Source organism: Mobula birostris, chromosome 29 (genome assembly GCF_030028105.1).
Source record: "Mobula birostris isolate sMobBir1 chromosome 29, sMobBir1.hap1, whole genome shotgun sequence".
Taxonomy (NCBI): Eukaryota; Metazoa; Chordata; class Chondrichthyes; order Myliobatiformes; family Myliobatidae; genus Mobula; species Mobula birostris.
Window position 1 is genome coordinate 22,178,208 of NC_092398.1, and position 27,796 is coordinate 22,206,003.

The 27,796-nt window shown below is 47.6% G+C and overlaps 1 protein-coding gene across 8 annotated transcripts in view; it reads right to left on the reverse strand.

The window, feature by feature from the left end:
* LOC140190051 (methyl-CpG-binding domain protein 1-like) overlaps positions 1–27,796 on the reverse strand; it is a 160,978-nt gene that overhangs the window by 41,896 nt on the left and 91,286 nt on the right. For all 8 annotated transcript variants that reach the window (XM_072246487.1, XM_072246480.1, XM_072246481.1 and 5 more), the window contains 3 exons: positions 27,504–27,580; positions 26,301–26,454; positions 7,001–7,136 (listed from right to left, as the gene is read on the reverse strand). In XM_072246487.1, the coding sequence (XP_072102588.1) occupies positions 7,001–7,110 (110 nt within the window). In that variant the 5' untranslated portion in view covers positions 7,111–7,136; positions 26,301–26,454; positions 27,504–27,580. The remainder of the gene's footprint in view (positions 1–7,000; positions 7,137–26,300; positions 26,455–27,503; positions 27,581–27,796) is intronic.

Below are 27,796 nucleotides of genomic sequence, written 5' to 3' on the forward strand. Positions count from 1 at the left end.
CAAGTGACTGCAAGAAATCGCAGAGAGTTGTGCACCATCATCAAATATTCCCAATGAACCTTTGTCAACCATTTCCAAAGCCATGTGGTCAACCGTTCCTGATGTCCCACTGTCAACCATTCCCAATGTCCCACCGTCAACTGTTCCCAATGTCGCTTGTCAACCATTTCCATGACCCCATCATCAACTGTTCTCCATGACCTGTCATCAATCATTCCTGATGACCTACTGTCAACCATTCCCAATGACACTACCTCAACCATTCCGAATATCGCTATGTAACCATTCCTTATTTACCATCATTAACAGTTCCCAATGTCCTATCATCAATCTTCCCAATATCAGTAAGTCAACCATTCCCAATGTACTCTTGTCAAGAGTTTCCAACGTACCATAGTCAAGCGTTCCCATTATCCTATTGTCAACCATTCCCAGTGTCACTATGTCAATTTTTCCCAATGTTGCTACGTCAACTGTTCCATATTTACCTTCATCAAACATTCCCAGTCATGTCACATCAGCCGTTCCCAATGTACCGTCATCAACTATTTCTAATGTCCCGTCATCAACCATTCCCAATGTCCCATCGTCAACCATTCCGTATGCACCATCATGAACCATTCCCAATGTTGCTCATCAACCATTCCCAATGACCCGTCATCTACTGTTCCTGATGCACCATCAATCACCAACCACTCCGAATGAATGAAGTGTTGTCAACTGTTCCCAATGTCGCTCACCAACCATCCTGATAACACATCAACCACTCCCAAAGCACCACTGTCTACTATTCCAAATGTACCATCAACCATTCTCAATGCACCATTGTCAACCATTCCAAATGTACCGTCGTCATCCATTCCCAATGCAACATTGTCAAAAGAACCCAACGTCCTGTTGTCAATTGTTCCAAATGTCAATACGTCAAGCACCCGCAATGTACCGTCATCAGTCATTCGCAACGTTGCTATATTAACCAATCCCAATGACTCTGTCATCAACTGTTCCTGATGCAATGTTGCCAACCATTCCCAATGTCCCATTGTCAATCATTCCCGATGACACATCATCAACCATTCCCAATGCACTGTTGTCAACTATTCCTAATGTCCTGCCATTCACCCATTCCCAGTGTCACTACGTCAACCATTCTCAATTACCTTGTCTTCAACCGTTCCTGATGCAATATTGCAAACTTCCTCAATGACCCTTCGTCAACCATTTCCAATGCAAAGTTGTGAACAGATCCCAATGCCCCATTGTCACTACGTCAAGCAACCCCAATGTACCGTCATCACCCATTCTTAAGTTCCTGTCATTTACCCAATGGTTGCTACATCAACCATTCCCAATGCACTATCATCAACCAATCCCAATATCACTATGCCACGGCAGGAGGAGAGAGAAGCAGCACGCCATGCGTGCACAGCCCTCCAGTGCAAAATGATATCGTATCCATTAAATAGGGGCCATGGACAATTCTGATTTAATGGAGGTGGACGTGAAAGCACAGAGGAACAACTGGAAAAATTCCTGAAACACTCGTTCACTGCTGTCGTTACTGCGCGGTCAGGAATCTTTCGGAGGGAAGGCCTCAAAATCCCCGGCTTTGCCTGCTGTTGGCGACCGAGATGGAGGTCGAATCATTTGGATAGAGATGGCGCTCAGTACTCGGTGTCGGACAGCTGATCAGAGCTTGAAGTTTTCGGATGACTCAGGAGTCAGACCGTGGTCGGGTATGGCAGGGAGAGTTTTTCTTCCTTCTCCCGTCTGCGTGAGATGTGGGACACTTGAGAGACTTTGAACTTTTACTGTGATCATGGACTTCTTCATCAAGTTATGGTATTGTTGCACTGTTGTAACTATATGTTATAATTATGTGGTTTTGTTAGTTTTTTTCAGTCTTGGTCGGTCCTGTATTTTGTGATATCACACCGGAGGACATATTGTATCATTTCTTAATGCATGCATTACTAAATGACAATAAAAGAGGACTGCTTGCCTTCATAATCATATCATAATAGTTCCCTATTTAACATCATCGATTCCCAATGTGGCCAGGTAAACTATTTCCAATGCACCATCGTCAATCACTTATAATGATCCTTCACCTACAATTCCTGATGCACTATCCTCAACCATTCTGAATGACCTGTTATCAACCATGCCCAATGTCACTCGTCAACCATTCCAAATGTCGCTCATCAACTATTCCCAATGTTGCTCCATCAACCACCCCCAATGTACCGCCGTCAACCATTCCCAATAGCGTATCATCAACCATTCCCAATGACCCCATCGCCAACCATTCCTATGCACTGTTGCCAACCATTCCCAATGACCCTTTGTCAACCATTCCCAATGACCCATTATCACCCATTCCCAACGCACTGTTGTCAACCATTCCAAATGTACCATCAACCATTCCCAATGTTGCTATGTCAACCGTTCCCTATTTACCTTGGTAAACCATTCCCAATGTCGCTACATCAAGATCCCAATTTCACATTAACCATTCCCTATTTACCTTGTCAACCATTCACAATGTTGCTACGTCAACCATTCCCAATAACCTGTTGTCAACTGATTCCAATGTCGCTCGTCAACCATTCCCAATGACCCCGTCAACAACTGTTCCGATGTGCCGTCACCAACTGTTCCTGATGCAATGTTGCCAACCGTTCCCGATGCAATGTCATCAACCATTCCAAATGTACCATCTCATCCATTCACAATGCAACGTCGTCAACAGATCCCAATGTCTTGCGTCAACAATTCCCAATGTCCCATCAACAACCATTCCAATGTCACTATGACAACCACCCCCTATGTACTGTCATCAACCTTTCCTAATGTCACTACGTCAACCGTTCCCAATGTACTGTTATCAACCAATCCCTATGTCGCCATGTCAACCATTCCCCGTTAAGCTTTGTCAACCGTTCCCAATATCACTACATCAACCATTCCCAGTATCACTACGTCAATCGTTCCCTGTAAAATTTCGTCAACCATTCCCAATATCACAACATCAACTGTTCCCTACTTTGCTTTCATCAACCATTCCCAATATCACTACATCAACCATTCTCAATGTTACTATGTCAACTATTTCCTATTTACTGTGATCCACTACTCCCAATGTACTATTCCCAGTGCATCATCTTCAACCATTCCCAATGACCTGTCATCAATTGTTCCAAATGTCATCAACCACCTCCAATGACCTGTCATCAATTGTTCCAAACTCATCAACCACCTCCAATGTACCATCAACTATTCCTAATGTCCCATTGTCAACCATTCCCAATTACCCATCATCAACCATTCTCAATGTTGTGACCTCAACCGTAATCAAACGTTCCAAATGTACCATTGTCAACCATTCCCAATTACCCATCATCAACCATTCTCAATGTTGTGACCTCAACCGTAATCAAACGTTCCAAATGTACCATTGTCAATCATTCCCAATGCACAATTGTCAACCATTCTAAATGTCATTCATCAACCATTCCCAATGTCGCTTGCCAACCAATTCTAATTTCCAGTCACCAATGCATTCCCAATGCACTGTTATCAACTATTCCCAATGTATCATTATCAACCATTCCTAATGCAGTGTCATCAACTATTCCTAATGTCCCGTCGTCAATTGTTCCCAATGTCGCTCATCAACCATTCCCAACGCAGCATCGTCAACTATTCCCAATGACCCATCATCAATCGTTTGCAATGTTGCTCGTTGAACACCCCCAATGTACCACTGTCAACAATTCCCATTGTCCCACTGTCACCTGTTCCAAATTTCGCTCATCAACCAACCCAATATCTAATCGTCAACCATTCCCAATGCACCATTATCAACCACCCCCAATGTACCGTTGTCAACCATTCCCAATGTCCCACTCTCACCCATTCCAAATGTCACTCATCAATTATTCACTATGTCACATTGTCAACTGTTCCCAATGTATCGTTGTCAACTGTTCCCAATATCCTGTCATCAACCGTTCCCAATGTCGCTATGCCAACCAGGTCCTATTTACCATCAACGGTTCCCTAAGCTGCTTCGATAACCATTTCCAATGTTGCTACGTCAACCATCCCCAAAGTTGCTGTCAACCATTCCCAACGTACTGTTGTCGACCATTCCCAATGTCCCATCAACTGTTCCCAATATCGCTACGTCAACCATTCCCAATGTTGCTACGTCAACCGTTCCCTATTTACCGTAGTCAACTGTTCCCAATGTACCACCGTCAACCATTCTCAAAGCAACGCCCTCAAACATTCCCAATGTACCGTTGTCAACCATTCCCAATATCCTGTCATCAACCATTCCCGATATCCTGTCGTCAACTATTGTCAATGTATCGCTGTCAACAGTTCCCAATGTCCTGTTGTCAACCATTCCCAATGTCACAACGTCAACCATTCCCACTGTCACTACATCAACTGTTCCCTATTTACAGTAGTCAACCGATCCCAATGTACCATTGTCAACCATTCCCAATGTTGCTTGTCAACCATTCCAAATGTCGCTATATCAGCCATTCCCCATGTACTGTTGTCAACTGTTCCTAATGTCCTGTTGTCAACCATTCTCAATGTCGCATTATTAATTTGTTCCCTGTTAAACTTTGTCAACCGTTCCCAAAGTACCACAGTCAACCATTCCAAATGCAATGTCTTCAACCATTCCCAATGACCCATCGTCAACTGTTCCCAATGTCACTTGTAGAACACCCCCAATGTACCACCTTCACCCATTTTCAACGGTTCCCAAAGTCCTATTATCAACCATTCCCAATGTCATTCATCAACCATTTCCAATGTCCTGCTGTTACCCATTCCAAATTTCGTTCATCAACCATTCCCAATGTCCCATTGTCAACCATTCCAAATATCCCGTCATTAACTATTCCCAACGTCCTGTCATCAACCACTCCCAATGTACCGTTGTCAATGGTTCCCAAAGTCCTAACATCAACCATTCCCAATGTCACTATCTCAACCATTCTCTATTTACTGTCCTCAACCGTTCCCAGTGTACCACTGTCAACCATTCCCAATGCACTGTTGTCAACCATTCCCAATGTTGCTATGTCAACCGTTACTTATTTACCATCAACAGTTCCCAGTGTCATTTCGTCAACTGTTCCCCATTTACCTTCGTCAACCATTCCGAATATCGCTATACAACCATTCCTTATTTACCTTTGTCAACCATTCTCAATGTCGCTATATCAACCATTCCCATTGTACCATTGTCAACTGTTCCCAATGTCCTGTTGTCAACCATTCTCCATGTTGCAATATCAATTTGTTCCCTGTTAAACTTTGTCAACCGTTCCCTATTTACCGTAGTCAACTGTTCCCAAAGTACCATAGTCAACCATTTCCAATGCAATGTCTTCAACCATTCCTAATGACCCATCTTCAACTGTTCCCAATGTCACTCGTAGAACACCCCCAATGTACCATCTTCAACCATTCCCATTATCCTGTTGTCGACCATTCCCAATGTCCCGTCATCAATCATTCTCAATGTATCATTGTCAACTGTTCCCAATGTTGCTAGGTCAACCACTTCCACTGTCGCTACATCAACCATTCCCTATTTATCATAGACAACCATTCCCTATTTACCACAGTCAACCGATCCATGTACCATCGTCAACCATTTACAACGTCCATCATCAACTATTTCCAATGACCCACCATAAACAATTCTCAAAGTTGCTCGTCAACCATTCCCAAAGTCCTACCGTCAACCATTTCGAATATCAGATGGTAAACCATTCCCAATCAACTGTTCCTGAAGCAATGTCGCCAACCATTCTCAACGTCCTATCATCAATCATTCCCAATGACCCATAGGCAAATATTCCCAATGTCCCCATTGTCAAACATTTCCAATGACCCATTGTCAACCATTCCCAATGTCACTATGTGAGCCATTCCCTATGTCCCATCGTCAACCATTCCAATGTTTCTCATCAACTATTCCCAATATCCCTTTGTCAATTATTCCCAATGTAACACACACAAAAAATGCTGGTGAACACAGCAGGCCAGGCAGCATCTATAGGAAGAGGTACAGTTGGCGTTTCAGGCCTGGACCCTTCGTCAGGACTAACTAAAAGAAGAGATAGTAAGAGATTTGGAAGTGGGAGGGGGAGATCCGAAATGATAGGAGAAGACAGGAGGGGAGGGGTGGATCTAAGAGCTGGAGGGTTGATTGGCAAAAGGGGTACCAGGCTGGAGAAGGGAGAGGATCAGGGGACAGGAAGCCTGGGGAGAAAGAGAAGGGGAAGGGTCAATGTCCCAATGTCAACCATTCCCAATGTTGTGTCATCAACCAATCCTCATGCACCATCATTTATCATTCCCAATGTATCATTGTCAGCCATCCCCGATGCACCATCATTAACCATTCCTGATGTCCCACCATCAACTGTTCCTGATGCACCATCGTCATCCATTTCCAATGTCCCATCATCAACCATTCCCAATGTGCTGTCATCAACCATTCCCAATGTCCAGTCATCAATGCATTCCCAACGTCGCTTCTCATCCATTCAATGTTGCATCGTCATCTATTCTCAATGCACCATTGTCAACCTTTCCCAATGTCTCATCAACCACCATTCCCAATGTCTCATTGTCAACCATTCCCAACATCGTTCCCTACCATCTCTCCATTCCAACACCCATATTCCAGAATGTATTCCAGCATCACCCTTGTGTTCTGTCCTGATCCACATCCCAAAACGCTCAGCCCTCACACACCTGCTCCATCTCAACACACAGAATGTCTCAGCCCTCCAACATCACTCCATCCAAACCACCACATCCTGGAATGTCTCAGCCCACCCACTCACTGCTCCATTCCAACACAAACATCCCAGAATGTCTCAGCATACCCCAGCCCCCCACCCAGCACTGCTCCATCCCAACACCCACATCCGAGAATGCCAATGTCTGTGCTTCTCACCTCAAGTAATAGGTGTCTGACTTGCCGATGGTGGCGCCGGAGCGGCGGAACACCTCACGACGCTTCCAGCCCACCGGCAGCACTGGGCAGTCCTCCCAGCCCTCCGACATCCTCCGCTCATCCACTCTGGTCCGCACTGCGGTGGGAAAGGGAACAAGAGGAGGGGGAGAGAAGGGGAAGGGAGGGAAAGAAAGGAGGAGAGGGGAGGGGGAGATGTGCAGAGGAGAGAGTGAGATGGGGCAGAATGAGGGAGAGGAGGGGAGAGCGGGTGGAAGAGAAAGGGGAAAAAGAGAGTGGAGATGGGGAAAGAAGAGAGGTGGAGATGGGGAGAAAGGGGGAAGAGAGACAGGAGGGGGAAAGAGTGGGTAGGCGAGAGAAGGGAGAGAAGTACAGAGGAGGGAAGAGGGTAAGAGAGGAGGATGGGGAGAGAAGAAGGGGACATCGATAGAAGGAGAGATGAAGGAGAGAGACAAGGGGGAGTGGGGAAGGGGAGAGAGAGTAGAGGGTAGGAGAAAAAGTGGGAAAGAGTGGGAGTATGAGAGGAAGAGAGAGAAAGGAGTGAAAGGGGGGAGTATGAAAGGGGGTTGTGGGGAGTGAGATCAGGGAGAGGTTGGGGGTGGGGGTAGGACAAAGAGATAGATTAATGAACGAGAATGAGAATGAGTTTAATCGGTTCTCAATCAGTACTGGCCAGAGGTTCCCATCTCCAGCCACTCGGAGAAAGCCCCCCCCCCCCCGATCCTGTCAGCTCTGGCACCTGGGAGCGGGGAGTGGACCGTCCGCAGGGGATGAAAACCACATCCCGAGCGGAGGGGCTGTACAGGAATGTGGGCGCACCTCTACGTGAGAACTCGGACCAGGAGTCAAGACACCAGTCCCATCGAGCCTGCTGCACTATTCAATAAGACCACAGCTGATCTGGCTGTGGACTCAGACCCATGTACCTGCCTTTTCCCCCATAACCACTGATTCCCCGGCTTTGTAAAAAAAAATCAACCTAACCATGTCAAAATGAGATGGCAATACACACTGGGTCATAAAACATGCCCTCTTGCCCACACTCGTCCCTGCACCAGAGCCAGAATCAGAATCAGCTTTATTACCATCAACACACATCACAAAATTTGTTCTTTTGCCATAGCTGTTCAGTGTAAGACATAAAAAATTAATCACACGGCCAACTAAACTAGTCCCTTTTGCCCACATCATGTCGTATCTTCCATTTTCCTCATATCCATGAGCCTACCTAAAGATCTCTTAAAAGTCCCTAATATTTCTGCCTGTACCGTCACCCCATGCACCCACTGCTCCCAATGTATAAAAAATCTTACCCTCACAGAACATAAGAAATAGGAGCAGGAGTAGGGCATCTGGCCCGTCGAGCCTGCTCCGACTTTCTATAAGATCACGGCTAATCTGGCCATGGACTCAACTCCACCTACCTATCTTTTCCCCACAACCCTAATTCTCCTACAATGCAAAAATCTATCCAACCTTGTCTTAAGTATATTTACTGAGGTAACCTCCACTGCTTCATTGGGCAGGCAATTCCACAGATTCACCACTCTCTGGGAAAAGCAGCTCCTCCTCATCTCTGTCCTATATCTACTCCCCGAATCTTGATGCTATATCCTCTAGTTCTGGTCTCACCTATCAGTGAAACCAACTTCCCTGCCTCTATCTTATCTATCCATTTCATATTTATTTTATGTATAAGCTCTCCTCTCATTCTTCTGAATCCCTTAAAATTACTCCCTCTTATCTTAAATGCATGTCTTCTGGTATTAATCATTTCAACCCTTGGTAAAGATATTGTCAGTCTACTCGATCTATGCCTCTCATAATCTTATAAACCTTTATCCAGTCTCCCTTCAGCATCACCTTTTGAAGATGTCCTTGATTGTGGGGAGGCTGGTGCCCGTGATGGAGCTGGTGGTGTTTGCTACTTTCTTCAATCCTGTGCGATGGTCCCTCCGTAGCAGACAGCGGCAAGAGAGAGAGAGTGGTGGGTGCCTGATACGGCTCGCCAGGGGTGGCAATGGAGGTGGATGCAATAGAAATGTTTAAGAGGCTGTTAGGCTGACATGTGGACAGGCAGGGATGATGGAGGGATATGGGCCACGTGCAGGCAGAAGGGATTTAGTTTAACAGCACAGACAGGGCCTGTTCCTGTGCTGTACCGTTCCACGCTCTGTACCTCCTAGACCCTGTAAGTTAGTCCCTCAGTCGCCTTTGAAGCAGTGACTTCCCGGCTCCCAGCACATCGCGTGGGTCTGATTGTGCAGAGCGTGCTTTAATTTGGCACTGCGTTTGCCAACAGGAAGGACGTTGATAAATGAAGAGGGTGCAGGAACGATTCACCAGGACGTTACTGGGAATGGAGGGTTTGAGTTGTAAGGAGAGGCGTGACTGGCTGGGACTGATTAAGAACCCCTCCCACCCCCTCCACTGGGCAGAGAATACAAAAGCTTGAAAACACGTACCTCCAGCCTCAAGGACAGCTTCTACCCCGCTGTTATAGGACTATTATACGAAAACACAGACTCTCCAATTCATATTCTATCTTGCTGCGGCCCCTGCACCTCGCTGTCTGCCTGAACTGCAAATTCTCTGCAACTGCGACAATTTTTATTTTTTTTTTAAATTCACTTCCCCTTCCCTATTCCCTACTCTGGCGTCTTAACTCTTCTCCTCACCTGCTTATCGCCACCCTCTGGTTCCCCTCCTCCTTCCCTTTCTCCTATGGTCCGCTCTCCTCTCCTGTCAGATTCCTTCCTCTCCAGCCCTTTACCTTTCTCACCCCACCTGGCTTCACCTTTTACCTTCTGGCTATCCTCCATCTCCCCCCACCCCCAAAACTTTTTATTCTGGCATCTTCCCCGTTCCTTTCCAGTCCTGGAGAAGGGTCTCGGCCCTAAATAATTAGCTGTAATTGTCACATGTATATCAGAACTTTCAAGCAGGCCTGAAGTGCTTTATTTGTGTTAATGATCCACGCGGTCCGACGTTCGTGCTGGGGGTGGACGCCCGCAAGTGTCGCCACACTTCTAGCACCAACTAAGAATGCCCACAATTCACTGACCCTAACTGGTACGTCTTTGGAATGTGGGAGGAAACCAGAGCATCCGGAGGAATCCCACACAGTTATGGGGAGAACGTACAAACTCCTTACAGACAGAGGGTGGGAAGCAAACCCTGATTGGCGATTGCTGGCGGTGTAAAATGTTTGGACTAACTACCATGACACTGTGTAGGTGGCATGCAAAACAAAGTTTTTCACCGTACCTCAGTAGGTTTGTCAACAATTTCCCTTGAGCAGAGGAGGCTGAGGGGTGACCTTACAGAGGCTGATGAGACCAGGGATGTAGAAAAAATCATTGGTCACAGTCCTTTACCCTAGGGGGAGGGGAGTCTAAAACTAGAGGGCACAAGTTTAAGGTGAGAGGGGAGAGATTTAAAGGGAATCTGATGGGTAAAACCTTCACCCAGAGGGTGGTCCATATATGGAACGAGCTGCCAGAGGAAGAGGTTGAGACAGTACCAGCGACTCCAGTTCAATTCCCTCTGCTGCCTGTAAGGAGTTTGCATGCTCCCCCGCATGAGCATGTGGGTTTCCTCTGGGTGCTCTGGGTTCTTCCCACAGTCCAAAGACGGACGCGTTAGTAGGTTAATTGTTCGTTGTAAGTTACCCCATGATTATGCTGGGGTTAAATTAGGGTTTACTGGGCTGTGCAGCCTGAAAGGCCAGTAGGGCCAATTCTGTGCTGTACGTCCAGATAAAACATTTAAAAGACACGTGGACAGGCACATGGATAGGAAAGGTTTAGACCGAGGGTTCCCAACCTATGGCCCACAGACCGCTCGGTTAATGGTAGGGGTTCATGGCATAAAAATGATTGGGAACCCCTGGTTTAGAGGGATGCAGACAAAGGGGACGAGCTCAGGGGGGCAACATGATCGGCTCGGGCGTGTTGCGCCAAACGGCTTGCATCTGCGCTGTGTATGTAACTCCGTGACACGGCAGTCTGAGTGAAGTCACTGGTTTATCAGCTCCTTCACAGATGCAGAGGCTCAGACATGAGTGGCACAGAGGACAGTGCCGCCGTCTCCGGCTGCTGGAGACCTGGGTTCACTTCTGACCTCTGCCACTGTACAGGTGCGCGCACGCGCACGCGTGTGTGTGTGTGTGTGTGTGTGTGTGTGAGAAAGGAGTATCTGGGGGTGGGGGGGAAGTGTTGCTGGGACTGGCATGGGAGAAGGGGTAATAAGGGATTGTGGTAAGGGGGTGACCGATGGTGGGTGTGGACAGGAAGGGTGCTGTATGACGCTCACTGAAACCTGTATCTCCTGGTCACAACCTTCTCTCTGCTGCAGGAAGCTACTCCTTCCTGTTCGCCTGTACAGTGACACTCTGTTCTTTCAAACGAACTTCCCTATTGCTCTGAAGCCTGGGGAGGTCTCTCTCTCTCTGCCCTCCCTGTCGGTCGAGCTCTCCAGGAGGGATTCAGGACCTTCCTGAACTGTGACCTCCAGACGGCTCCTGTAACTATTAAGTGTCCACTGGGTGTACGTTCGTGATCTTATGCTGCTGCAACCCATCCACTTCAAGGTTTGTATATCCAGAGCGCACTACTGTTGTTATGAGTGGTTACTTGAGTTACTGTCTCCTTCCTGTCAGCTTGAGCCAGTCTGGCCATTCTCCTCTGACCTTTCTCATTAACAAGGCATTTTCACCCACAGAACTGCCACTCACTGTGTTTTGCTTTTCGCACCATTACCTGTAAACTCTAGAGACTGTTGTGCATGAAAAACCCAGGAGATGAGCAGTTTCTGAGATACTCAAACCACCCAGTCTGGCACCGACAATCAGTGGCCAGAGTGTCTTAAATCACATTTCTCCCCCATTCTGATGTCTGGTCTGAACAAAACTGAACCTCTTGACCATGTCGACATGCTCTTATGCACTGAGTTGCTGCCACATGATTGGCTGATTCGATATTTGCATTAACAAGCAGGGTTAACCCTAAACTAATGAAGTCGCCACTGAGTGCAGAGCAGTGCCCAGTGTTAAAGAGAGTTGGGGGGGTGGAGGGTGGAGGAGGAAGGCTGTTGCCACATATTAAACTTCAGCAGACAGAGGCGTCCTGAGGTCCACTGACTCCCAACAAACAGCAATGCAAGTACAGGGGGCGGGGGTGGAGAAGGTGTACGTCACTCTTGCCTTCCTCGGTTAGGGTACTGAGTGGAAACGCTGGGAAGTTATGATGCAAAACTTGATACACATTGGTTGGGAGTGCCGTGTGCTCATTACAGGAAGGGTGTGGAGCCCGTGCGGAGGGTGCAGAAGAGGTTCGCCAGGATGCTGCCTGGATTAGAGAGAGTGAGTGGTAAGGAGAGATTGGACAAACTTGTGCTGTTTTATCTGAAGCAGTAAAGGCTGCAGAGAGACCAGACAGAAGCTTATAAAATTATTAAAGGCATAGATTGAGAAGGTATAATCCTTATTCATTTATCGAGATGCTGTGTAGAATAGGCCCTTCCAGCCCATCGAGCCTCATCACTCAGTAACCCCCCAATTAACCCTAGCCTAAGCAGGGGACAATTTACAATGACTGATTAACCTACCAAACGGTACGCCTTTGGACTGTGGGAGAAAACCCACGCGGTCACTGGGAGAATGTACAAACCCCTTATAGACTTTCTGCACGCTACGTTGAAATGTCAAATACTAGAGGGTGCACATTTAAAGTGAAAGAGAGGGGAAAAGTTTAAAGGAAATACGTGGACACAGATTCATAGATTATTGCAGCACAGAAACAGGCCCTTCGGCCCATTGAGTTCATGCTAAATTAATATTCTGTCTGGTCCCAGCCTCCATACCCCACCTATCCATGAATTTCTCTTAAACCAGAGTGGTTGGTTATGTGCGGAACCAAAGGAAATGGGGGAGATCTTAAATAGGTTTTTTGCGTCTGTATTTACTAAGGAAACTGGCATGAAATCTATGGAATTAAGGGAAACAAGTAGTGAGATCATGGAAACTGTACAGACCGAAAAGGAGGAGGTCCTTGCTGTCTTGAGGAAAATTAAAGTGGATAAATTCCCGGGACCTGACAGGATGTTCCCTCGGACCTTGAAGGAGACTAGTGTTGAAATTGCAGGGGCCCTGGCAGAAATACTTAAAATGTCGCTGTCTACAGGTGAGGTGCCTGAGGATTGGAGAGTGGCTCATGTTGTTCCGTTGTTTAAAAAAGGATCGAAAAGTAATCCGGGAAATTATAGGCCAGTAAGTTTAACGTCGGTAGTGGGTAAGTTATTGGAGGGAGTACTAAGAGACAGAATCTACAAGCATTTGGATAGACGGGGACTTATTAGGGAGAGCCAACATGGCTTTGTGCGTGGTAGGTCATGTCTGACCAATCTATTGGAGTTTTTTGAGGAGGTTACCAGGAAAGTGGATGAAGGGAAGGCAGTGGATATTGTCTACATGGACTTCAGTAAGGCCTTTGACAAGGTCCCGCATGGGAGGTTAGTTAGGAAAATTCAGTCGCTAGGTATACATGGAGAGGTGGTAAATTGGATTAGACATTGGCTCAATGGAAGAAGCCAAAGAGTGGTAGTAGAGAATTGCTTCTCCGGGTGGAGGCCTGTGACTAGTGGTGTGCCACAGGGATCAGTGCTGGGTCCATTGTTATTTGTCATCTGTATCAATGATCTGGGTGATAATGTGGTAAATTGGATCAGCAAATTTGCTGATGATACAAAGATTGGAGGTGTAGTAGACAGTGAGGAAGGTTTTCAGAGCCTGTAGAGAAACTTGGACCAGCTGGAAAAATGGGCTGAAAAATGACAGATGGAGTTTAATACAGACAAGTGTGAGGTATTACATGTTGGAAGGACAAACCAAGGTAGAACATACAGGGTTAATGGTAAGGCACTGAGGAGTGCAGTGGAACAGAGGGATCTGGGAATACAGATATAAAATTCCCTAAAAGTGGCGTCACAGGTAGATAGGGTCGTAAAGAGAGCTTTTGGTACATTGGTCTTTATTAATCAAAGTATTGAGTATAAGAGCTGGAATGTTATGATGAGGTTGTATAAGGCATTGGTGAGGCCAAATCTGGAGTATTGTGTTCAGTTTTGGTCACCAAATTACAGGAAGGATATTAATAAGGTTGAAAGAGTGCAGAGAAGGTTTACAAGGATGTTGCCGGGACTTGAGAAACTGAGTTACAGAGAAAGGTTGAATAGGTTAGGACTTTATTCCCTGGAGCGTAGAAGAATGAGGGGAGATTTGATAGAGGTATATAAAATTATGATAGGTATAGATAGAGTGAATGCAAGCAGGCTTTTTCCACTGAGGCAAGGGGAGAAAAAAAACCAGAGGACATGGGTTAAAGGTGAGGGGGGAAAGGTTTAAAGGGAACATTAGGGGGGGCTTCTTCACACAGAGAGTGGTGGGAGTATGGAATGAGCTGCCAGACGAGGTGGTAAATGCGGTTCTTTTTTAACATTTAAGAATAAATTGGACAGATACATGGATGAGAGGTGTATGGAGGGATATGGTCCGTGTGCAGGTCAGTAGGACGAGGCAGAAAATGGTTCGGCTCAGCTAAGGAAGGCCAAAAGGCCTGTTTCTGTGCTGTAGTTTCTATGGTTCTATGGTAAATCGAACCTGTATCCACCACTTCCGTTGGCAGCTCATTCCACACCCTCACCATCCTCTGAGTGAAGAAGTTCCCTTTAAACACTTCACCTTTAACCCATGACCTTAAGAGAGTGGTGGCTGCCTGGAGCGCGCTGCCAGGGATGGTGGGGGTGGCAGGAAGGATACAGCCACGTAGGAAGCTGTCAAACTGACACAGGTAAATGCAGGGAATAGAGGGGATACACATTACGCGCAAGCACGAGAGATTTAGTTTAATTCGGTATCGTGCCCAGCGCAGACATGGCGGTCTGGCGCAGTACTGATCTACGTTCTAAAGTTTGCTCCCTCAGGGGCACAGACTGTAACTCTGTGCATTTGGGAGCAAAGAACAAGCTGCTGTAAGAAACCAGCAGGCTAGGCAGCATCTGTGGGAGCAGAGAGGTGACATCACAGATGCTGCCCAACCACTTGATTCCTCCAGCTGCTTGTTCACGCGCTCCGAGTTCCAGTCTCACTCAATGGGCTGAATGGCCTAATTCTGCTCCTGTGTCTTATGGTCTTGTATCCTAGGACTTTTCTACCCATAGAGGAGAACATACTGACTGGCTGCATTATAGCCTGCAGTATTCAATACAAAAGTTCACAAGGGGCTACAAGGGAGGGACTCAGCCAGTCCCCACCCGAGTGCAGCTCCCTCCACCACCGAAGGACTTCTACAGGTGGCGATGCCTCAGAGAAGCAACATCCAGCTTTAGGGACACAGGGCAGCCCTCTTGTCGATGCTATCAGTAGGCAGGAGGTAAAGCAGCCCAAAGACCCACACCTCAATGTCCAAAGATTTTTTTCTTCCCCACCACCATCAGGCAGGAGGTACCGGAGCCTGAACGCCCGCACCTCACGGCCCAACGACAGCTTCTTCCCCACCACCATCAGGTTCTTGAACCCACCTTAAAGTTACAGATCTTTGCCTCCAACTATATTTCCCTCCATTTGCACCAACAATTGATTTTGTTTACCATGTCCTGTAAACTGTGTATAATTTATGTTAATTGTGTAATTTGCATTTCTAACGCACTGTGCTGCTGTTGCTCAAAGCTAATTTTCACGGTATCTATTCCCCCGCCCCCCCGCAAGGGATGTGCGCCCATGACAGTAGCTCCGGAGGTGAAGACAAACTCTGCCCCCCCCCCCCCATTGACCGAGGGAGCAACGTGGCTGCCTGCAGTGGAAGAGTTAAACTCCAGCGCCGAGACACAACAGGCAGGAGAACAGCAGAGAGGGAGTGCAACGACCCAGTGGGCTCAGCAGTGCCTACAGAAAGGGACAAACAATTGCCCTCCCTCCCTCTCTACCCCCTTCTCTCTCTCCTTCCCTCATTTCCCCATCTCTCTCTCTCCCTCTCTCCAGCTCGTCTCCTCTCTCTCTCTCCACCTCTCCTCTCTCTCACCACCCCCCCCCCCATTATCTTCCTTTCCCCCTCTCTCCAATTGATTGTGGGCATCAGCACAGCAGCGTAACCTCCATCTACACCTCCCACTGGCTCGGTAGTGCAGCAAGCCTAATCAAACACCCCAGCCACCCTAGACTTTCCCTCTTCTCACTCCCTCCCGTCAGTCAGAAAATGCAAAAGCCTGAAAGCACGTACTACCAGGCTCAAAGGACAGCTTCTACCCCGCTGTTTTAAGACTACAGAGCAATCTCCTGGTGCGACATCGACCTCGCGATCTACCTCATCGTGGCCTTTCACCTCATTGTCTGCCTGCAGAGCACTTTCTCTGTGGCTGTAACACTTTATTCTGCATTCTGTTATTGTTTTTTTCCCTTGTCCGACCTTGATGCCTTATTGTAATGAAATGATCTGCATGGATGACATGCAAAATAAAATCTCTCACTGGACCTCGGCACACGTGACAGTAATAAACTGATTTTACAATCTCGGAGGACCTGTCCCGGGCATAGCACATTGACACGATCACGAAGAACGCATGCCAGCGGCTCTACTTCATTAGGGGATCGAGGAGATTTGGTACAGACTCAGAATCTGGTTGAACATCACCGGCATGTGTCGTGAAAGTTGTTAACTCCGAGGCAGTAGTACAATGCAATCCATGAAAAAAAAAGTGAATTACAGTAACTATATGTATATTGAATAGTTAAATTAAATAAATAGTGCAAAAAATAGGAAATAAAAAAGTAGTGAGGTACTGGTCAAGGATTCATTGTCCATTCATGGACGGCAGAGGGGAAGAAGCTGTTCCTGAATCGTTGAGTGTGAGCCTTCAGGCTCCTGTACCTCCTTCCTGATTGTAGCAATGAGAACAGGGCATGCCCTGGGTGATGGGGTCCTTAATGATGAAAGCCATCTTTTTCAGGCATCACTCCTTGAAGATGCCCTGGGTACTCTGGTGACTAGGGCCCGTGATGAGCTGATTAACTTTACAAATCTCTGCAGCTTACCTCCATCCTGTGCAGTAGCCCCTACCTCCCCCCCCCCACCCCACACCCGTATCTGTCAGTGATGCTCTCCAAAGTACATCTGTAGAAGTTTGCGAGTGTTTTAGGTGACATACCAATTCTCCCTCAAACTCCTAATAAAATAAAGCTGCTGTTCTGCCTTCTTTATAGTTACATCGATGTGTTGGGTCCAGATGAGGTCCTCAGCAATACTGACACCCAGGAACTTGTAACTGCTCACCTCCTCCACTTCTGATCCCTCTATGACTCCCTCGCCTTATCCCTTCTGAAGTCCTCAATGTGATACATTTCTCCAGATGTACAGTGGTGACCGGCTGGTCCGGAGACGCCAACGCACAGGATCGCAAGGGGCAGTAGAGGGTGGTAGACTCACTAAGGACCCTCAGCTTGCTGGACATGCCCTCTTCTCATGAGTACCATCAGGGAGGAGTTAGAGGACCCTGAATGGTTCAAACTCAACAATACAGCTTCTTCTCTCCACCATCCAGACTTCTGAACGGTCCAGGAACCCATGAACACTACCTCGTAGTCACTTTTGGCAATTTATAGTAATAGTGCACTCGGTGGCCACTTTATTAGGTACAGCTGCACACCTGCTCATTAATGAAAATATCTAATCAGCCAATCATGTGGCAGCAACTCAATGCGTAAAAGCATGGAGACTGTGGAGAGTCAGTGAGTCATTAGAAACCTTGGCAAACTTCTATAAGTTTGTGGTGGGGTGTGTGCTGACTGGCTGCATTACGGCCTGGTATGGGAACACCAATACCTTTGAGCAGAAAATCCGACAGAAGGTAGTGAACTTGGCCCAGTACATCACGGGTAAAACCCTCCCAACCATTGAGCACCTCTACTTGAAACGTTGCTGTAGAAAAGCAGCATCCATCATCAGAGATCCTCACCACCTCGCTGCTGCCATCATGTCAAATGTACAGGAGCCTCAGGACTCGCACCACCAGGTTCAAGAACAGTTACTACCCCTCAACCATCAGGCTCTTGAACAAAAGGGGATAACTACACTCATTTAAGGACTCTATCTTGTTAATTGATGCTTGTTATTGATTGCTACTTAATTATGATCTGCATTTGTAGTTTGTTTACAGTTTCTGTTCTATAGATTTGCTACACAAAATAATCTGCAGATGCTGGGATCAAAGCAACACCAACAACACGCTGGAGGAATTCAGCAGGTCGGGCAGCATCCGTGGAAAAGATTGGTCAACGTTTCGGGCCAGAACCCTTCGTCAGGACTGAAGAGGGAGGGGGCAGGGTCCCTATAAAGAAGGTGGGGGGAGTGTGGGAAGGAGAAGGCTGGTAGGTTCCAGGTGAAAAACCAGTAAGGGGAAAGATAAAGGGGTGGGGGAAGGGAGGCAGGGAGATGATAGGCGGGAAAGGTGAAGAAGGAATAAGGGGAAACACAATGGGTAGTAGAAGGAGGCGGAACCATGAGGGAGGTGTCACTCTGCCCCCTCCCCCAGCTGCCTATCACCTCTCTCATGGTTCCGCCTCCTTCTACTACCCATTGTGTTTTCCCCTATTCCTTCTTCACCTTTCCTGCCTATCACCTCCCTGCTTCCCCTCCCCCACCCCTTTACCCTTCCTGGTTTTTCGCCTGGAACCTACCAGCCTTCTCCTTCCCACCCTCCCCCCACCTTCCTTATAGGGCCTCTGCCCCCTCCCTCTACAGTCCTGACGAAGGGGTCCAGCCCGAAATGTCGACCAATCTTTTCCACAAATGCTGCCCGACCTGCTGGGTTCCTCTAGCGCGTTGTGAGTGTTGCTATAGATTTGCTAAGTATGCCCGCAGGAAAAAGAATTTCAGGGTTGTATGTGGTGACATATATGTACTCTGATCATAAATTTTACTTCGAACTTTGACGCAGATATCTTCAAGAGGTTCAGTTATTGTTTGGAGCAAACGTCAGAATGGGGGAAGATATGGGATCAGAGTCATATGAAGCCGTGGGAGCAGGTGGTGGATGGTCGTATGAGCAGCCGGTGCATATCACAAGTCCTGATGATGCGTCCGCTGACACCAGACAATCCCTGAAGAGTATTGATAATGGCCGGGGGTCACCCGACTTGTAAAGACACTGCCCAGAAGGCATTCGCAAGCCACTTCTGTAGAAACAATTTGCCAAGAACAATCATGGTCACGGGAAGACCAGAATCGCCCACATCATAAGATAACCAACGATCGAGCTTTATTTGGCTGCTCCTGTGTGCTGTACTGCTCCCTGTTGTGATCAACACAGATGAACACAGATTTAGGCGCCGTGCCAGATTGAAAAACTCAGGGTGTCGGGGCCGGAGGCAAGGGATGGGCTGGTGTTCAGCTCGCCGCTCAGAGTGGCCCGCTCATTCTCACACTGAACTGAGGCTGTGGCCTGCAAATAACCGGCTCCTGGATCGGCTGCAGTGATGACTGGCTTCCTGGCTGGCTCAGTTCTGAATGTTATCATTGTTTGCATGGTTTGGTTTTTTCCCTGCATATTGGGTGTTTGATGGTCTTTTTTTTAATGGGATCTATTGGTTTTTTTTTATCTTGTGGCTGCCTGTACAGAGACGAATCTCAAGGTTGTATACAGTATTCATTCTTTGATCATAAATGAACTTTTGAACTTAGAGAAAGCTTTTTTTGTTCCTTTAAAGGGGCAAGGAATGAGCGAGTTTAAAGAGCAAGACGAAATCGGTACCTAACACAGCCCAGCTCCCAAATCAGATCCGCCTATTTTCCCATTAGCTCCCCCCGGGTTCTCCCCCTCACCCACAGGACATAGAATCATCAAGAACCTATCAATCTCTGCTTTAAGTATATCCAATGCCGTGGCCTCAAATCATCTGTGGCAATGAATTCCACACCATCTGGTTAAGGAAATTCCTCCTCCTCTCTGCTCTAAAGGGCATCAGCGACCCGGGTTCACTTCCCGCCACTGTCTGTAAGGAGTTTGTAAGTTCTCCCTGTGAACGCATGGGTTTCCTCCAGGTCCTCCCACAGTCCAAAGGTTAATTGGTCACTTGGGTGTAATTGGGTAATGCTGGCTCATTAAGTCAGAAGGGCCTAATAACCATGTGGCATCTCGAAATAAGACAGAGGTACGTCATTCTGTTCTGAAGCCATGCCCTCTGGTCATGGATCTCCCACTATTGGAAACACCCTCTTCACATCCGCTCTATTGAGGCCTTTCAATATTCAGTAAGGTCCTTAAGGCCGCTGTAGCCAGAGGTGGTAGTGGGAAGACCTATTAAATGCTCCCAGTGGCATGCTTCTCAAATAGCCTCTGACAACCAAGTCCAGCTCCTGGCCTTCACGTGTGGTTTAGCTACTAAGCCCAGCAGAACTGTTTCTACTGATAGGAGAAGGGCCAAAGGCGGGGGACTGGCACCTTAAAACAACTTGCTTCAGGGGGGGCTCATCAGCTGTGGTTGGTAGCTCATCTAGGAGAATGAAAATGCTGATCTCAAGCCCCCTTGAGGCCATACCCACTCATGGGAAGGTTCAGGAGTAAATCCCGAGGAAAAATCAGAAGCTGGAGTCCTACTTTGAGGTCAACGCTGACTGGCATCTCCTGCGACACTCGTGGTGCCAAAGTATACCGGTCTCAGCTGTTCCTTTGGATTCATCAGCCGGGTGGAGAAGGGGAGACTGCTGCGTGGACAACAGCTTGCTCTCCATATTGTACCATGCTGGCTTGCTTATCACGTATCACATAGACAGCTGGGATGCAACATCCATGGTCGACCATGACCAGCGGAGGGCCTCAAGATGATTTATGTACAACTGATAGTTACTTTTCTGTTCTGTTTTCTCTGTACCAATGTGTGTAATGCTGCTCCAAGTTTGTCATGGTACTGGTGTAGGTGACAATAACCTCGACTTGAGGAGGTCCTGTTATTCCAGGTCAGCTAACACTTCACCTGAAAATCTTCTAGAGTTGTATCCAGAGTTCCTGATGCAGCACTGCTCTACACTGGCGGGACCCATCCTAAGTTGGGGTGGGGGGGGGGGGGGGGGACTACTCTGTCTGACAAAAGCGGCACTTCCTGGTGGCTCACCATTTTATCTCCGGCTCCCATTCCCATTCTGACGTGTTGGTCCGTGGCCTCCTCTTGTGCCACGATAAGGCCACCCACAGGGTGCAGAAGTGACACCTTGTATTCTGCCTGGGTAGCCTCCAACCTGATGGCATGAATATCGATTTCTCCCTCCGGTAAGGAAAATTCCTTCCTCTCCTATCGGATTCTCTCCTCTCCAGCCCTTTACCTTTCCTACCCACCTGGCTTCACCTATCACCTTCCAGCTATCACAGTCAAAGGAGAGGAGAGGGTCCGTAGAAGAAAGAGAAGGAGGAGAGGATTCAAGGGGAGGTGAGTGGCAGATGAGAAGACCAAAGAGGGGAATAGTACAAGAGGAGAGGGGGAGGGAAATCATTATTCGTCTCTCCCTCACTTCTTCTTCAGTTCCCCACTCTGGTCCTCACCTCCTCCTCCTCTTTCTCCTATGGTCCACACTCTCCTCTCCTAACAGATTCCTTCCTCTACAGCCCTTTTCCTTTCCCACCCACCTAGCTTCACCCATCACCTTGTCACCATCCCCCTTCCCCTCCCACCCCACTTTTTATCCTGGCATCCTCCCCCTTCCTTCCCAGTCCTGAAGAAGGGTCTCAGCCTGAAATGTCGACTGTTTATTCCCCTCCATAGGTGCTGCCTGACCTGCTGAGTTCCTGATTGGATTGGAAGGGGGGTTTATTTTCGCTGGACACAAGAGACTCTGCAGGTGCTGGGAATTCACAGCAACACACACACACACACACAATGCTGGAGGAACTCAGCAGGTCACTCAACATCTATGGAGGGGAATAAAATTTAGCATGACCCATTGAACCTCACCAATTTTTTTTTACAAAAAACATTCTGTCTGGGTGTGTCGCAGCTTGGTGCAGCAATTGCTCTACCCACAACTGCAAGAAACCGCAGAGAGTTGTGGACACAGCTCAGCACATCACAGAAACTAACCTCCTCTCCATGGACTCTGTCTACATTTCCCTCTGCCTCAGCAAAGCAGCCAGCAGAATCAAAGACCCCACCCACACCGGAGAGTCACTCTTCTCCCCCCTCTCATCGGGCAGAAGATACAAAAGCCTGAAATCACGTCCCACCAGGCTCAGGGACAGCTTCTATCCCTCTAGTCTCAGACTCTTGAATAATGGGCATCTTGTATGATAAGATGGACTCTTGATCTCAAAATCAACCTCGTTACCATCTTGCACCTTATCCCTTACCCTGCACTTTCTCTGTAACTGTGACACTCTATTCTGCATTCTGTTACTGTTTTACCTTGTTCTACCTCAATGCTCTGTGTAATAACCTGATCAGTAGAAACAGCGTGCAAGACAAGCTTTTCACTGTAACTTGGTACCTGGGACATGGACCCCTTATCTACTGAAGGATGTGCTGACATTGGAAAAGATCCAGAGGAAGTTCGGGAGGATGATCCCAGCAATTAAAGGGTTAACATACAAGAATTGTTTGAAGGTGCAGGAGATTAGAAGAATGATAGGGGAATCTTATTAGAACCTAATGAATATTGAAAGACCTTAGATAGAGTGGCCGTGAAGAGGATGTTTCCTATTCTGGGGGAGCCCATGCCCACAGGGAACAGCCTCAGAAGAGAAGGAACAGAGATGAGGAAGGCTTTCTTTAGCCAGAGAGCGGTGAATCTGTGGAATTTATTGCCACAGACGGCTGTGGAGGCCAAATCACTGGGTATATTTAAAGTGGAAGTTGATAGGTCCTTGATTAGTCAAGGCAAGGGCAGGAGAATGGCATTGAGATTGAAAATAAATCAGCCAGGATTGAAAGGCAGAACAGACTTAATGGGCCAAATATCCTACTTCTGCTCCTATGGCTTATGGTGTTACTCCATCTTCTTGCAGCTACCATCAGGCAGGAGATACAGAAGCTTGAAGTCCCACACCACCAGGTACCTCCCTTCAACAATCTTGTTCTTGAAGTGACCTGCACAACCCAAATCCATCACAACACTATGGGCCACCTCTTACACAACACGGACTCGTCCCTGAGCGTGTCTTTGCTTCTTACGGCCTTGCTCTCACACAGCCCTTGTTCTTCTCTGCCTTTACAATTTATATTCTGTGCACTATCTGTATCGACGAGCCTGTGATTGATCGACTTAGAATCAGAATCAACACCAGTACATGTCGTGAAATTTGTTGTTATGCGACAGCAATACATTGCAAGACGTAGTAATAAAAAACTGTAGTTAATATATATATAAAAAAGTTGAATTAAAATCAGAATCAGAAATTAAATCAAATAGTGCAACGGTAGAAAAACAAGAGGTAGCGTTCATGGATTCAACGTCCATTCAGAAATCGGATGGCAGAGGGGAAAAAGCTGTTCCTGAATCTTTGAGTTTATTTATTGATCTACTTATTTATTATTTATTTGTTTGTTTACCGAGAATGAATAAATTACGGGTGTTGCTGGGCAGTGTGGAACAGGCCCTTCTGGCCCAAAGAGCCGCACAACCCAACACCTCACCGACCTAAGCGCAGCCGAAGCGCAGGACAAAGGCCAATTAACCTACAGACTGGCACGTGTTTGGATTGAGGGAGGAAACCCACGCATTGCGTGGGATGACGCACACAGACTCCTTACGGAGGGTGCCGGGATTGAACTCTGGAACGTCCTGAGCAGTAACTGCGCCACGCTAATCGCTACGTTACCGCGGCGCCCGGGCATGTTTTCCACTGTTCCTTACCGTACTTGCACACGTGGCAAAAGTCTGTGTGTGAGTGAGAGTGAGAGTGAGAATGAGACAGAGAGTGAGGGGGTGAGAGAGAGAGAGAGACAGACAGACAGACAGAGACAGGGCAGATTAGGCCATTTGGCCCATTGAGTCTGCTCCGTCATTCCATCATGGCGGACTTACTGTCCCTCTGAACCCCATTCCACTTGACTATACCTTCCCAGAGTGGAATCTGTGGAATTTCCTCCCACAGAGCTGTGCAGGTCAAGTACCCTTTCTCCTGTCAGTAGAAACAGTTCTGCCAGGCTTAGTAATTTTCCTCGGGGTTTACTCCCGAAGCCGTCCCCATGAGAGGATACAGCTACAAGGCAGCAGAGTTTTCCTTCACCTAGATGAGTTACCAACCACATCTGACAAGGCCCATCTGCCCAAAGCAACTGCTTTTAAGGCGCCAGTAACCCACCTTTGCCCTTTCTCCTGTCAGTAGAAACGTTTCAGCCAGGCTGAGTATATAAGCCACACATGAAGGCCAGGAGCTGGACATGGTCGTCAGAGGCTATTTGAGATGCACGCCATTTGGAGCAATTAATAGGCAGTGGGAGCCTTGTCCCCATTAACATCACCGGCTATAACAACCTTCAGGGACTTGATACATACTCTGACATTAAATATACTTTGAGACTTAAAAAAAGTTGTAGTCACAGCTCAGCACACCAGTCTCTCCTCGACGGACTCTGTCTACACTTCCTGCTGTCTCAGTAAAGCAGCCAGCATAATAAAAGTCCATTACCCACCCCAGACATTCTCTCTTCTCTCCCCCCCACCCCGCACCCCCACCCCCAAATTGGACAGAAGGTAGAAAAGCCTGAAAGCACAAACTACCAGGCTCAAGGACAGCTCCTACCCAACTGTAATACGACTACTGAATAGTAGGGTAAGATGGACTCTTGACCTCAGAGTCTACATCAGCATAAACTTTGCACCGTACTGCCTGCGCTGCACTTTCTGAGCAGCTGTAACACTTTATTCTGCACTCTATTATTGCTTTTCATTTGTACTGCCTCGATGCACAATAACAACTACCTTTGGGTGGATCTTAAGGATTTGGGGTTGCCGACCCTGAAAATCGCCATGAAATTTCTCTATCACGCACTATTTTTTTCTGAGATTGTTGATATTTGTTATTTCAATTCATAAGTCAGAGTGACTGATGCCAAGACTAAGGAAGGCATTTCTGCTGCTCCACAAATCAAACAGGTCATCAATGACAGGTAATTCACAGAACTTCTAGTGGGACTGGAGAAAATCGCATGGAAGGCATTCAAGGACTTTGCTGAAAATATTCTTGGCAACTACAGAGCACCAGCCTACATGCAGCCGGTTACAACGTGCCTCAAGCATACAAAACCATCAAGTGCGACACGTCACTAAAGATTCATTTCCTGCATTCCCATTCAGACTTCTTCCCTGCAAATCTTGTCACTGTCAGTGACGAGCATGGTGAAAGGTTTCACCAGGACATTGTGGTCACGGAGAAACAGTATCAGGGCAACTGGAACCCATCAATGCTGCCTGAGTATTGATGGACACTTAAGCAAGAAGGCTCAGACACTGAGTCCAAACGAAAATCACCAACAGAACATTTTTAGCTTAGTTGAACTATTGCAAAGCATCAGCACCGTTGTGTCATTCAAATCATTATGTTCAATAAAAGTTAATGCCTTGTTTCTCCAAATTCCAAGTAGTCTGAAATTATATTTCTGTTCAGCTTCAAGCGGTCTATCATAAATTTTTTAAAAATTCTGAGGAAGCAACACTTTCAAAAATATTTGTTGTTCAGTAATCTGTATAGCAACACAAACAGAATGCTGGAGAAGCTCAATGGGTCAGGCAGCATCTAAGGAAAGGAATGAACAGTCGACGTTTCAGGCTGAGACCCTTCTTCTGGGCTGCACCTCAATACATGCGGCAAAAATGATCCAATTTTTCCAATTACGCCAGGAGATGCGAGGGGCAAGGTTTAGACACAGCCAGTGATCACCAACCAGGTTTTGAGTCCCACAGCTGTTGTAAGGCGTTCGTACGTTCTCCCTGTGACTGCGTGAGTTTCCTCCCACATTCCGAAAGCATACGGGTTAGGGTTAGTGAGTTGTGGGCAGACAACGATGCTGCAGGAAGCATGGCTGCCCACAGCACAATCCTCAGACTGTGTCCGTTACTGACGTGCTGCACGTTTCGATGTCCACACAGCGAATGAAAGCTAATCAAATCCGACAGGACAATGAGGTCGATGCTCTAGAATCACAAATCTCCGTAAACAGACAAAAAAACCCCGCGCCCACCTACACGATTCCCAGTCAGAGGTCAGGTCGACGCCTCGGTCCTAGGCAGTTGGCGAAGCTTACCTCAAAAGCAAATTGGGGATTTCTCCTTTGCGAGAACAAAAAGCATTTAGAGATTGAGAAGCAGCAAGTAGTCCAGATCCAGGGCCTGGAGAGAAGGTGCGGGAGTGGACTGCTGGCGCCTGAAGGTCCCCGTTGCTGTGGGATTCCTCACGGCCTGTGGGTTAACGCAGAAGGAAACTGGTTGCTATAGCAACAAAAATATTCCCAAACCCGTGGGACGCATGCAGAGCCAGATGGGTGGATTTCCAGGACCTTGCATGTTTTTTCTATTAATACTCTTGACGGTCTATACTTTTGCTTTTTGTATAAATAAATTATATGGAAGTATAATAAACTTTCCAGTGGGTTTAAAGGGAGTGGGACGCGGGTCCCAGTGGGTTTAAAGGGAGTGGAACATGAGGTCCCAGTGGGTTTAAAGGGACTGGGATACAGGGTCCCAGTGGGTTTAAAGGGAGTGGGACACGGGGTCCCAGTGGGTTTAAAGGGAGTGGGACACGGGGTCCCAGTGGGTTTAAAGGGAGTGGGATACAGGGTCCCAGTGGGTTTAAAGGGAGCAGGACATGGGGTCCTGGTGGGTTTAAAAGGAACAGGAAACGGGGTTCTCCTGTAGGTTTAAAGGGAGTGGGAAAGTGGTCCCAGTGGGCTAAAGGGAGGGTGAGATCGGGTCTCAGGGAGTTTGAAGAGAGGGGGAGACAGGGTTCCGGGGGGCTTAAAGGGAGGGGGAGATGGGGTCTCAGGGGGTTTAAAGGGAGGGGGAGATGGGGTCATGGGGGGTTTAAAGGGAGGGGGAAACGGGGCCCTGGTGGGTTTATAGGAAATGGGGAATGGGATTCCAGTGGGTTTAAAGGAAGTGGGGAACAGGGTTCTAGTGGGTTTAAAGGGAGGGAGAGAGCTGGGTCTTGGCGTTTAAAGGGAGGGTGAAATGGGGTCCCAGGAGGTTCAAAGAGAGGGGGAGATGGGGTCTCGGGGGGGGGGTAAAGGGATCGAGACATGGGTCCCAGTGGGTTTGAAGAGAGGAGGAGATGGGGTCTCAGGGTGGTTTAAAGGGAGGGGAGATGGGGTCTCAGGGGTGGGGGGGGGGGCTGCTTAAAGGAAGCGTGAAAATTACATACAACAGCGCTATGTGCCCAACCACTAGAATGTCTCAGCAACGGGGCACCAGAGGAGTTTATGGAGCTGGAGAACGAACAGGAAGGGAGTTACCTTGGTTCCAGTCAGCCGATTCCGACCCTACAATTTCACAGCATTCCAGTGCCAGCCTGGCTCATGGATCCAAAGCCCTGGGGAGAAAAAATGCAGGGAGACGTCAAGTGAGACTCGCTCATCGCCCACCAGAATGATGCAGCCCCTTCCCTATTTTTGACCCCAGCTGTGGAGCCGGAAAGGGGACCCTCAACTGATCCTAAGCTCTCAGGTGGGCGTGACAGGTTAAGTGGGAGTGTGGGTGGGTGTCAGTCGAGGGCTCGCGCAGCAAGGTAAATGTTTGTCCAACAGAG